Source organism: Simochromis diagramma, unplaced genomic scaffold, assembly GCF_900408965.1.
Source record: "Simochromis diagramma unplaced genomic scaffold, fSimDia1.1 OVJJ01000343.1, whole genome shotgun sequence".
NCBI classification, from domain to species: Eukaryota; Metazoa; Chordata; class Actinopteri; order Cichliformes; family Cichlidae; genus Simochromis; species Simochromis diagramma.
In genome coordinates this window covers 412,903-425,908 of record NW_024386831.1, presented here as the reverse complement: position 1 = coordinate 425,908, position 13,006 = coordinate 412,903, and the positions used below count along the sequence as shown (strand labels likewise).

Here is a 13,006-nt window from a genome sequence, read left to right as displayed (position 1 = left end):
TTTAATGGGCAATAAATCTGTGTCCACAGGCGTGGATGATACCAGAGGTACACCTCAGGGAGCACATCCATTTTGCCGTGGCCATCAGGGACAGGGGTCTTTTCATTCGCTTCCATTACTCTTATCTGATCAGGGTGAGGCACCTACTCCTTATAGGCATCAAGTCACACTACGCTTTCCTGCCGCATGCACCCAAATCCCCTGGAAAACTACAAGGAATGTATACATACATTTCACTTCTCAGCATTCAACGCTTATTTCCGACAATCAATATAAGAGAAAAAAAAAAATTCAATTTTGACACTGCAGGCATCTCTCTCTTTCAAGCTTTAAAGTTAGTAGAGGAACGCGAAGGAGGAAGATAAAAGGTTGGAGAGGCGTCCTAAAGCAGAGATGGTATCAGGTCTTTTCCTGGGATCTGTGCTGAGAGGGGCGGATGAGGATCAGCGAGCTGCTGATGAAGACTTCTCTTCCAGCAGAAAAGAGCGGCCTCACATTCACTTTAATTAGGGCTTGTGCCAAGCATTCACACATAAAATAGGGGGGGGGGGGAAAAAAAAAGCACGTCTTTTATGTGCTGAACAAAGGTTCAACATTTAACATGGCACTATGCTAATGCAGTTAAAGCACATTTTCTTTTGATTATCACAGTGGTGTTGTTGTCTAATTATTATTTTTTTTCCAAACGAGAACCCCTCAAAAAGAAAAAAATCACCCCAGCCTGATACCTGCACCCATTAGTACAACCATTAAAAGAAACTGTGTGGATAATAACCATCCTTCCTTAGACTGAAATCTCTTCATATTGAGCTCAACATTCTCCAGTTAAAAACATATTAAAAAAACAAAACAAAACAAAACAAAAAAAACCTAGGCCACTTCAGACTGCTGGAAAATGTTTTAATGGGTTAATGCAGGCATTCTTGCAGACAACAACTTCATCTTTTTGTTTTTTTCTTTTTTTTGCTTCCAACGTTTCAACATCTCAACATGACGCTGAATGATGAGTAATATCATGTAAAAATGATGCTACTCGTAATTTACAAAATCCTCTGAAGTGTCTGTCACGCCACAACATACAAGACGGACCGAATAAAAAATGACAACCCCTCATTCAAACACAGAATAACATTGCCAGTAGAAGTGATGCTCAGCATCCTACAGATATCCAAGCATGTTAGAGGAAGATTTTGCACATACTCAATTAATTTTATTCTGCACAAATATGTCAGATAATTGCAGAAAAAAAAAATGGTTAAAACAAAATTGGTACTTGGACACTTTCTTTTGACAATAACATGACCATGCATTAGTCTCTCCACTTTTAGTTAACCACAATATATTGAGAATATATAATATTTGCATGTTGGCAATACTAAAGAAACAAATTCTCAAAATTGAATCTATAACAGTTCACAGACGTATGATCTGGAAAAAGTCATTCAAATGGGAGACTGAGTAAATATGTCCATATACTTCCAATGTTTTAATATATTAGGGCCAAAGTACAGACACTTTTGTCTTACATGTTTCACAAGGATCGACACTCTGTCTTCATAATGGCAGATCACTATTTCCCCCCACAAATACGCAATAGGACACACTTTCTTGTACATTGGTCTTTTGAAGATGGTTCAACTGTCATTTACATAGAAATGGTGCCATCAATATGGGGCATACACATCTTTTAAAAAGTGTAAAGAACTGACCTTGCACTGAAAGTGTTCATGCTTTTTAATGTCTAGTCACAAAACGGGCTAAACATTACAAATATATAATATTTCCCATTTAGTTAAACCTTTGTTACGTTCCTATAGAACTCCATATCAAAATGACTATTCATGGGAACTAGTGCAACCTGGAGGAGGCCTGGTCTTTGTGACAAGGCAGGCACAGAGTAAAATAGACAAAGTACTCCAGAGCAGCTCCAGAGCAATGGCAGATATATTAAGGCCATTTTGAAAATTACAGGAAAAATAAAACTGTAGCAGAGAGCTTGACTTGCTACCCAGTCTGAACAGAATTCAGTTCGGGCAGCAAAGCAAGCAAGCAACACCGAGTGAACCAATTTTTTTTTCCTCCCCCCAGTCAATTGATGTCAGTCTTCCACGTGCCAGCCTCCCCCACATCCCTGGCCAGAAAGCCCCACTCTTCTTTATTCAAGTGTGTTCAGTTTTGGTGGAAATAAAGAGTGGTATCCTTGCTAGTCCTTTTTTGTAAACCCATGCTTCACACCTCCAGTAAAGTCCTGGGACACAGTCGGGCAGTCAAGACTGTTTTAGGCGCTTCCTGGGAAGACCGAAGGGTGGGCACTGTGCTGAAGCCAGGGCACGAAAGGCTTCGGCTACCAAGTGAGGATGGGACTGGATCATTGACTTCCAGCCTGCAGTCTCCATTATATCTGTAGCATGACTGTAAGCACATGCAAAATGAAGTCAGACACTCAGACATGATAATCTGCACATTAAAAACCAATAAACATAAATGAGATCGTAATGACAAAGCAAATAAGTGGGATTTGATTTGTGAGTTGTATGCTAAACTTGAAAAAGGGCCATTAGTGCTTTCCGCACACATGCATAAACTAAAATTAATAGAGCGGTGGAATGCGTCGCGCTGTGAATACAACAGAGAGAAATAAGCTTAATATTTCAAGGTGTCCTGTAACACTGCACTACATCATCTGGAAGAGAAGTAAGAAAAAAAAAAAAAATCTTCCCACGGCAACCACCTGCATTCTTTTTAAAATTCTACAAATATTCCATTTCCAGGGTTTATCCAGGAATGAGTCTATTAATAACTTGGATACAAAGATATGGAGCTTCAAACTGAAAAGGCAAATAGCACTCTGTCTACCTGGGCTAAAACAATGAATTCTAATGCATCTGGTTGGGGAAAGAGATAAGAGTGTGGTATTAATCTTGTGTCACATATATCAGCTAATTACATACTTGCTATTCCAGTTCTTTCCATCTTTACAGCCCAGCTGTCTCAGGACACTGCACCTATGGCAAGGAGATAAAAAGGTAAGCATTCAGGGCTGGTAAACAGAAATGGCAGCAGGAATTTATCACTGGAGTTTTTTTTTCTTTTTTGCGATACTTGCCTGTTGATAAAATCTATGGCTTGTGCTTTGAGCTGCTCGGCACTGTGCAAGTCAGCCAGGATGAGGGTGTCGGCCACATTCTCCACTGAAAGGCTGTTGCACAAGGCCTCTTCACACATAACCTTTAAGCGCTCAAGAGCATACTGGGGTGGAGGTGATGGAACGAGGGGGGGGGAAAACACAGAGAGCAGCGATTATAGTCTACATGTTAAATAAATGCCGGTGACTTACGGTTTTATCACAGTTAGTGCAAATGCACATTAAGGCTACGGATGCAATCATTTACTGGAATGGATGACTCAGCAATCCTAATAGAAATGGAGAAAAAAATGACGAGGATCCAAAATGCTGAAGCAGAAGGCTCTCTAATAAGCATTTTAAAGAAAACTAAAAGCACTACCTTGCAGTTCTATGCCTCTGTCGACCAGTAGAGTTGCAGTTTACATCCAGTTTAAACTTATGAGTTATGTAAGGGAGAATGAAGAAATTTGTGTTGTGTGTTTACAGTACAAGTGCGCAAAAACTCTTCTTATGTCCTCATACTTGGAGATGCTTTACCATTAGAGATGATTACAATAAAGGAACCATTAAACATGTTGAGAACGGATGTTTCTTAAAAAAAAAAAAATTGTAAACTGTAAAAACCCCCCAAAAAAACCCTCAAATCAAACCAACAACGACAACCAAAAAATAAAAAAAAAAAAAAATATATATGTATATATATATATATATATATATATATATATATATGCATGAATCCTGTATGAGTTTAATATTAGGAGGATGCCTGCTTTGATTGGCAGGTGTGCCGACACATGGAGCCTTAGCTGACTGCTGTCTGTGTGGTGTAACTTTGCCAGTTCCAGCCACCACAGTGGACCTCTCCAGTATGCTTGAGTATTTTAACTGAATTGAATGATCTGAAAAAAATAATCATACAGCTGTTTGTGCGGTAAAGCTGATCTGAAAAGCCTGCGTTTCTGTTTTGTTGAGTGAAATTTTAAGACTTAATTAACCTGCTGATTAGCACTAATTAGCTCATTTGTGCCTTTATGTTGTATCTGTATAGTTTCTGAATGCAAACCAACACAGCAGTGACAAACACGTCGACAACGAAAATTTAAATGTTGTCGACATCAATCTTTTACACACCGTTTATAACAAAATGTTTTGTGAGGTCACAGAGAGCTTTAGGTTTGACAAGTAAGACCTAATAAATGCATCCCTGAGTTAGAATGGTTTGTACAGAATTTGAAGAAATTCCCTTGAAGCGTCCCTGAAGCACCGCGTTTACGGGAATGACAGAAAGCTCACTCAGTACAGTTTTGATTCTTCTAACAGTTTATCCCTTTCCAGCTACACAATAACATCCCTAGACGAAAATATTAGACAAATCAGTCTCAACACAGAAGAGAAACCACATCAGCATATCAGCAACCTTAGTTAAATCAGCCCTTTAAAGTTTGAAGAGCTGCCTACACGTATGTGTTTGGAAGCACACACCGTGGATGAGCACATCCCCCCAATAAATAAATAAATAAATAAATAAATAAATGTAAAAAAATACAGACTACGACGGCTAACAGCTACATAATTACAGAACAGACCACATTAGCCCTTAAGCCTCATTGACTTACATATAGTGTTGCATGTTCCATTCACTGAACAGCTGGAGGCTTCAAACGCTCACAAGGTACACTACTGTCCATGACAATACTGCATACAATTACCATTTCAGCTTTACAGTTTCACTCTTTAAGTTACTAGTGAGTTAGTAACTGAATACAATACAAAGCAAGACCATAAGACTATAAGGTTAATTTTCTACTTTTACAAGAGAAAATGGCAGTAGATGTCTGGTCAAATAAAAGCATAATCTCACTGGGCACTTACTTTATCTGCAGCTGCCAGCAAATTGTCTGCCATTTTCTCCAAATTTGGTGCTTTGCCTGTATAGATGAAGCCCATCATTTCCTTAAAGACATCAGGATCCACATCACTGATGTCAACACGGTTCTGCAAATTTAGACGGCTTTCTTTAGTGCACAGAACCTAGTATGTATATATACACAAAAGCAATAACAGTACTGAAAGGATTTGCTGAGGACGTGACAATTAAAGTTTTACTCCTACCTTTTTACTCTCCTCCATTTCATGTTCAAACATAGCATTAAAAACTGGTGACCTCGCTGCAAAAAAAAAATAAAAAATAAAAAAAAATGCATAAAAATATATATATTAAAAAATATACACTTTTGACATTTACCAATGACTCGTCAACAATATTGAGCACATTAGCAAAGCAAATAAAAATGTCTTAATTCATCCAAGCATATAAGCATCAATGTCACATAAGGAAACAGCACATAAATTACTAAGATCTTAGAAGACAGATGTAAAAAGTCCACAAATATCTATACTATTAAAATAAAATGCTGCAAAATTTATATTGCTGCCACTTTGTTAGCACTTCCTCTTTGAGCACTGAGGCTTCCACCATGTCTAATGAAGATGAACTAGAGAGCAGAGCCAGCCTCTCAATCTCCTGAATCTTACAGTCATCTGGGTCAAGCAGGGCCAAGCAGGGGTAGTGGTGTGGATTAGCACCCACTGCAGAAGTAGGCCGCTACAAATCAAGCCATGAACACAGACTGCTCGTAGCCTTTCGAGGTACTTATAGCTCTCCACAGAAGCTGTTCAGAGGCGGCACAGATGTGTCTGTCTTGGCCCATTTTGAGGGCTTTTCTCTGAGTTGTTACAAACTTAAGTTGTGGAGGCCAGGGAGGTCTTACCTGCAAGGATGGATTTGTGGGCTTTGAACTCCTGCCCTCCCACATAGAGGCTGCAGTCTGTGAAGCGTGAACACTCCCACAGGTTCCCGAGGTCATCAGACAGCTGACACTCTGGTACCTTCAGCATGTTCATGTTAGACTGGCCTGAAATGTTAACAGAATCCTGGACAACACTAACCTGTATAGCAGAGAGAAAAACAAAAAAAACAAACTAAAGCTGTTGTATCAAGTCAAAACATGCTAACAAATCCAGCAGCAAATATGTAGCAAACATTTAGCAGCCAATATGTGTTTGATTTCTTTCTTTTTAGTGTGTATTATCCAGACTAGGGAACCTACAATTAGGATGGCAAAATGCTTGAAAACATACAACCACTTAAATCCAAAATTAATTAACTTTGCTGACATCCCTAATTGATGGGAAGAGACAGTTTGTCTTTAATTTGAATGCAATTTATTTATCAAAGTGGCAATTTCTCTGAAACTGTTTAATCCTTCTGGAAACGCTGGCTGGCAAATTGTAATCCTAGCAATACTAACTCAATTGCACGTACATGAAAATTCACTGCCACCTCACTTAACTTGTCCCTTGAAAGAAGATTTCAGTAGATGTTCATTCTTCTTGACACACCAAATTCAATTATTTCAGAAAACAAGATCCAACACAAATGATGTGTGATGGGGGAAGCATTTCTTTTGCCAACAGTTCAATGTCATTTGAAGCAAATCCTAACAATAAGTTGCACCACAGCATGCACTCAGGTGTAATGTGGTCATGTCAAGAGCTCTAATCCATTAAAAGGTCGCAACATGGGTGTAATTAAGTTCATATAAGAGTGGTCTAATGTTGAAGACTTCATTTAAAATTTAACATAACAAATGAATACTTTATAAAGCCAAATATAACACAACAACTGGTACAAAAAAAAAGAAAAAAAAAAAAAAAAGAAAAAAGACAACCAGGTTCTTTCCACTAGCCAAATGTTAGCGGAAAGAACCCAATATGAATTTAATCGCTTACAATTTTTACAATCGATAGAACTTTTGACTGCAATCGAGTAGAGAAATTGTGGTTCATGTCATTTGTAATGTTGCTAAATATAATGACCAAAAAAGACAAAATGGTAGCACTTTAATTTGAAGAATAAAAGGAAAGATTACCTCACAGAACAGGGTGAGCTTGTCATCTGGTAAAAGTCCATTGGCTTCATCAAGGAGGAAATCTCTCCGTATAAATTTTTTGAAGCCCCAGTCTTTGCCTTGGACAAATCTATATGCTCTTTGGCTTTCTGCAACCAAGAGGAAAAAAAACAAAATTGCAGTCTTGTTATAGCTTTTACAAGTAGGGAATGAAAAGGAACCCAAAAAAACCCACTCAAAATCCTGCACTCACCCATTGCTTTTGTCTCCTCTCGTTTAGCATTCAACAAAGAAAACTTGAACTTTGCTCTGACTTCACTTTTTGGACAGCTAACAAGAAGTAAATACAATGACAAATAATCTTTGCTTTCATCATCAAGTCCCTTTGGATTGACTCGCAGACACCTGCCAAGCGAACAGATAACACTGCACGTCAGTTATCATACAAACTTAAAACAGTACTGCGACGCGCCCTTAGGCGCAATTTTCGTGTTTCTGAGCAGCTGTGTGTAATTATCACCTATGTGCAGAGTTCACATACTGAAAACAAATATACTTTTTATGGACATGCGGGTTTGTTCTAGAAAATTCTAGGAACTCAATCAGGCAAAAAATTTGATATAAATAGTAAAAAGCTAAACCATGTTTACAGTTCCAAAACTCTAAAAGCTATTCAACACATCAGTGATTTTCATGGCCACAGAAACTAAAGGGAAGAAGAAAAAAAAACAACAAACATCTAGCAGCAGTAAAAGGTTTATCTTGAGTACTAACCATTTCATTTTGTCATTAGGGCCAGAAGAGAAAGTTGAGCTCTTCAACACTTCTCCCATTTCCTCTCTGCAAAAACTAAAGTTGTTTATGGTCCACATGTAGGAAAACTTCACAACTTTGACCTTGAACAAGAATAAGACACATAAGGACCCATCAGACCCCTAATGTGAAACTTAACATACTCCCACAGTAAATTCTGATCACTTGGAAAGTGTCACTATAGGGAGAGAGGGGGGAAAAAAAAAAAAAAAAATAAATAAAATAAAATCACAAAAGATGTAAAATTGTAACATTAATGAAGACCAAATTCAATTTAGCTGCTGTTGTATGGTGTAATCTTTTGTATGCTGGATTACTGTTGATATTTAACAGCTGTGCCACCCCCGACCTCAGTAATAATATTCTAAGGAGAATAAAATTTGAGAATAAAAAAAACAAAAAAAACAAAAAAAAAAAAAACAACAACAGGAAAATATGATTTTAAAACTAACATTAAAAAAAAATAAATCTGCATTTAAAGTGGCAACCAAGAAGCTTTCATTTTTCTAATGCCTGTAGGGTCACTGCCTATTTATAATGAGATAACCTGATAATGATTTACTCTGCAATTTGCTTATTAAAGTACCAAAATATTTATATGCATATGTTTATAATATTAGAAATACTGTGCCTCTGACAACATACTTGGGAGTAAAACGCTGTATTAAGTTACCCCAAATGTAAAATAAGCCGTTCTTACTGCTACAGCTTCACACTGTGTGCAAGAGATGAATTGACTTTTATTATCAAATGCAAAAAGTGGGTGTAGCCAGTTAGATGAGGAGCTGCAGGTGTCAGGCTACAGATCAACCTCTCAGCTCTGCTATTCACAGACTCAGCTATGTGCAGCATTTAGGAAGGGGGGGAAAAAAGTCAATATTTTTCTTTATTGCCCCCAGAATTTGGTGACCTGTAGTATATTTACCTTTATTTTTCATTACTACCAGTAATTACATGTGTATAAGATTGCCACTTCAAATACAATTATATAAGAAATAAAAATAGTTCTATCATTGATAGGTGCAGAAAAGAATAAAAAGAGTACCGTTGTGACCATACCTGTGTGTAACACCAGCTCTCTGCCACAGGTCCACTTGACATCTCCCCAGGAGGAGGAGGAGTGGGAACCCGTGACATCGCTGGCTCTGTGGTACCACTCACTTGCGTCCTTAAAGCACTAACATTACAAGAAAACAATAAACAACGAGTATTTCTCGAGAATTAAACAGCATAAAGTTTAGCTTTCATGAATCAGCCTGGAAACACATTTGAAACATGAGTAAACAAAATGAAAATGAAACCATCCTCATGTACAGTTAACTGTATTCTCTGTACTTTTCCTTTATGTAAAAAGTACCATAACTTGACAGCCAGTCGCCAGTCACCCTAAAAGCACATCTCCAAAGTTTGAGTAAAGCTATAGTCAGCGTGATTTATTACAAAAATGATTACAGCAAGAAAAAAAAACAGAAAAGCTTCAATGAAAACAGCCAATATTACATAACTAAATAAATCAAAAGGTTATCTTTCAGCAGTTGTGGCTGGCAAAAAAAAGGGTCAAAACGATGTTGGCTGTTCAGAACAGCAGGAATTGAAGCGGGATTTATAGTTCGTCCGAACTGTATGCCTAATGTTTGGACACCTACAAGACATGCCTCTCCACAAATTTCTGAAAAAAATAAAATAAAATTAAAAAAAAAAAAATCAAGTGCTCCATACTATTTTTATAACAATGGCAAGATACAAATGCCATTTTTATTTCACTTATTCAGTGCATGTTTATGACAGCAATATACCAAAACCTACATATAACTGCTCATATTTATCAGAGCTGGATATCACAGTTTTATTTTTATTTTTCTCCTAACATAAGATCATTTAAGTTCATATTTTCTTGCAGTAAGTTCAAAAGTCTCTAAAGCCCTGTGATCCTTATCACACTTTCTTGGAGTAAATTTCTATTAAAAATGATGAAACTGGTCATGTTTTTAGACAATTGGCAAACGTCCCTAGCATTAATCATCTTTTGTACCTCCCTCCTACCATGTGCTACATAAAAAAATAAAGTAAAATTTCTTTAATTTCCAATATTTAATTTGAGCCCAAAAGTGTTCCAATTCTGAGACAATATCCAGTGTCAAAGGGCAAGCTGATGTCGCCATTTCCATGTTTTATAATACATTATACTAATAATGTAAACTTAATCTTAAATGCATAAATGTTTTACCTAAAAATGTTCTTGTACTCCTCTGTGTGTGTTATGACTTTGCTTAACCATAACACACGATCATACATTATGTAGTTTTATCACCTAAAGAAAACATTTCGTTAAATAAAAACCAGCGGTCAGTGAATTTGCTGTAGACACAGTATGACTGAAACTGTTTTGGATTATTGTAGACTCCGATGAGACTTCTTTCTATGTCTCTATAAAAATATATCGTGATATGATTGCTATATCAATGCTATACATTTACACTCCCTACTCTGTTACTTTGGTACCTAAAAAAGGGAGCTACTTCCACAATTTCCAAATAAGAACAGAACTTTTAAAAATTTCCAAGAAAACTGTTCCTGCTACAGGTGGAAATAGCAAACATATTTTACCTTCTGAGATAAAAAACACACTGCAAGTACAACCAGGCTAAGAAGGACGAGACAGCAGGCGCTGACGATTTCCGACTCAAAAGAAAACAAATGACTCCACCAAGCATCACAGGAAGACTTTCTGCTTGCGCTCCATATGACAGCAAGGGCAAACGGTGGATGGAAATTACTGACGCGCTTACATGGTGGAACCATGTAATAAAGAAATAAATAAAAGCTGGACCCAAGATGCAACATCCTAGGTGGAAGATTTTCTCCTTTATTCTGTACAGTATTGTACAGCTACGAGTTTATGTCACTGTAGTTATTGTTAAAATTTTCAGGAAAAACACTACCGAGCAACTTGTTTGCTTACAGCTAAATCATACTGTCACTACTATTGCACTATAAACGCTGCATTGTTTTAAATTAGGAAGTATGTCATCAGTGACAGTAGCTCACTGGAAAAGCAGAATGGCATATGCTCATCATTTACTTGCACTTATAAATGCTGCTGCCTGCAAGCATCATTTAAACATCTTTCAGTATTTTTTTACCTTCTCTGTAATGTCAGAATTATCGCTATGGCAAATTTCCTAGAAATATTGTGATATAATTTGCAAGCTATAGCGCTCACTCATGCTAATGTGTATGTGCGGTTTCCAGTATAAAGCCTTGTATCAGTGCTTTGAGTAGTCAAACTGAATCTACACAATCAAGTCTGCACACATCTGAGCCTAGTGCCCTAAAGAGCAAGAACCAACTCCTTATAATCACCTCTTGAATGGTTGAAATGTACACAGATGGATGTTTTTAGGTTATCACTGGATCCTTCATGACCTTATCTTGATGTTACATACTAGAAAAAAAAGGAAACAAATATTAGGCCTTGAATATAGAGCTGTTCAACCTATCTAGTAGTAACTGAAGAGCCCCCATGCTACAGAAGCATCTAGAAATGAAGAAAATGCTCATAACAAACCCGTCACATTTATCCCCCCCAAAAAGTCAACAAATTGAACCACAGGAAAGTGATTGCTTAAATAAATAAATAAAAATCAGTCGTGAATGCCACGTTATTAAAAACTGAGTGCAGCACTCACGACAACATACTGGTTATCCGGATGAGTAATTTAGGTTTGTAGTATTTTGCTAAACGTTAACGATAATTTAGGACAATTTATCGCTCGCCACATCCTTTAGGTGGCTGCTCGGCTGATAGGTCAGTGTATTAAACTTAAGATTCACCTGCAACTTTGTTTGGCCAACACATTAGCTGGAGTTGTGCTACCTCGCCTGTAACACAACACAGATGATGCTATGCGGACTAACATTCAACTAGCTGGATTGCATTAGCTAAAAGTTACACCGCAGGAGTTGTATTGAGCCTCACAACTTACATTACCCAATACGGTTTTCCAGATGTAAACAAGTGTGACTAACAGTAAGTTAGTATGAAAAACATTAAAAAATAAATAGCAAATAAAGCAACAGCTCAATGTTAGCTAAAGTATCAATACAAATTTCCAGACCATCATTTACGCCGCTTCACCATATGTCGTCATTTAACAACAAACTTGCTCAAATAAGAACAGTAATAAAAGGGGAAGCATCATATTTTAGATATTTATCGATTTTATGTTCAATACGTATGTAGCTAACCTTTTCATTAGCAAGCTTAACTTCACTTTAGCAGACCGCAAATACGGCGAATAGTCATCAGCTAGCACACAACATGTTAGCAATAAATCTGTTCGCATGTTTCCCAGCACACTTAGATCAGTTGTATTACTTCTCATCTGCGACACAAAATAACTAAAGATACCTCAAGTTGATTCCGTGCCGTGTTGTTTAGACCCCGCATTAGCCGGCGTGAAACAAAAGGGCCTTCGCTGAGACAGGATGCTAACTAACGAAGCGCTTTGGTTCAGCCTGCTGGTGGGAAAACAACATCGGCTAACTAGCGGCTAGCTAGCTAATCTCTACACTGGCTGCTGGCAAAAAAGTTTAAAAAGACGTGGTGACTGCGTACCTCTCAATTTCATACTCCCACATATATCGAATAACGCATAAAGCTTTGTATTACACCTGCTCCTTTCACGGTCCGTCACTTTGAACTCTTTTTCATTCAGTCTCTTTACAAGGTTTCTTTGTCTAATTTATATCTCTGCTAGCTTACATTTGTCTAGCTGGCTGGGGTAGCTTGAATGGCTAGAAAATATAGCTACTGCGCAGGCGCGAAATTTGGATAATGTCCACAGACTGATCATGTCTTCCTCCATCTCAACTATAATAATACTAATAATAATACTACTACTACTGCTAATAATAATAATAATAATAATGTTCCCCTTTCAGCTAAACTCTGATCTTAAAAACTGAAAATAGCAGTGGTTACTCTGGAGACTAGATAGACCTATTGATTAGGCTATTCAGGCAATAGGATTACAAACATACACAAATACACACACATAAGTGTGAATCTTTGCCATTTTGAGACACTGGATAGTATAGTACCTCATCAGTATCCACGTGGACTTATAATACTTATTTTAGATCAAGTAACTTG

General features: G+C 37.3%; 1 protein-coding gene across 2 annotated transcripts; it reads right to left on the bottom strand.

Moving 5' to 3' along the window:
- Window positions 1-883: 883 nt before the first annotated feature.
- spopla (speckle type BTB/POZ protein like a) lies at window positions 884-12,664 on the bottom strand. 2 transcript variants are annotated; one of them, XM_040027385.1, is made up of 12 exons: window positions 12,263-12,664; window positions 11,215-11,296; window positions 8,911-9,028; window positions 7,813-7,934; window positions 7,292-7,443; window positions 7,060-7,187; window positions 5,899-6,076; window positions 5,240-5,295; window positions 5,000-5,122; window positions 3,107-3,249; window positions 2,952-3,005; window positions 884-2,412 (listed from the first exon to the last, which is right to left on the bottom strand). In XM_040027385.1, the coding sequence occupies exons 3-12, from the start codon at window positions 8,986-8,988 to the stop codon at window positions 2,268-2,270; spliced, it is 1,179 nt and encodes a 392-aa protein (XP_039883319.1). In that variant the 5' UTR covers window positions 8,989-9,028; window positions 11,215-11,296; window positions 12,263-12,664; the 3' UTR covers window positions 884-2,267. The 2 variants fall into 2 exon arrangements, with proteins under 2 accessions (XP_039883319.1, XP_039883318.1); XM_040027384.1 differs by having other exon boundaries at window positions 12,470-12,664.
- Window positions 12,665-13,006: the final 342 nt, after the last annotated feature.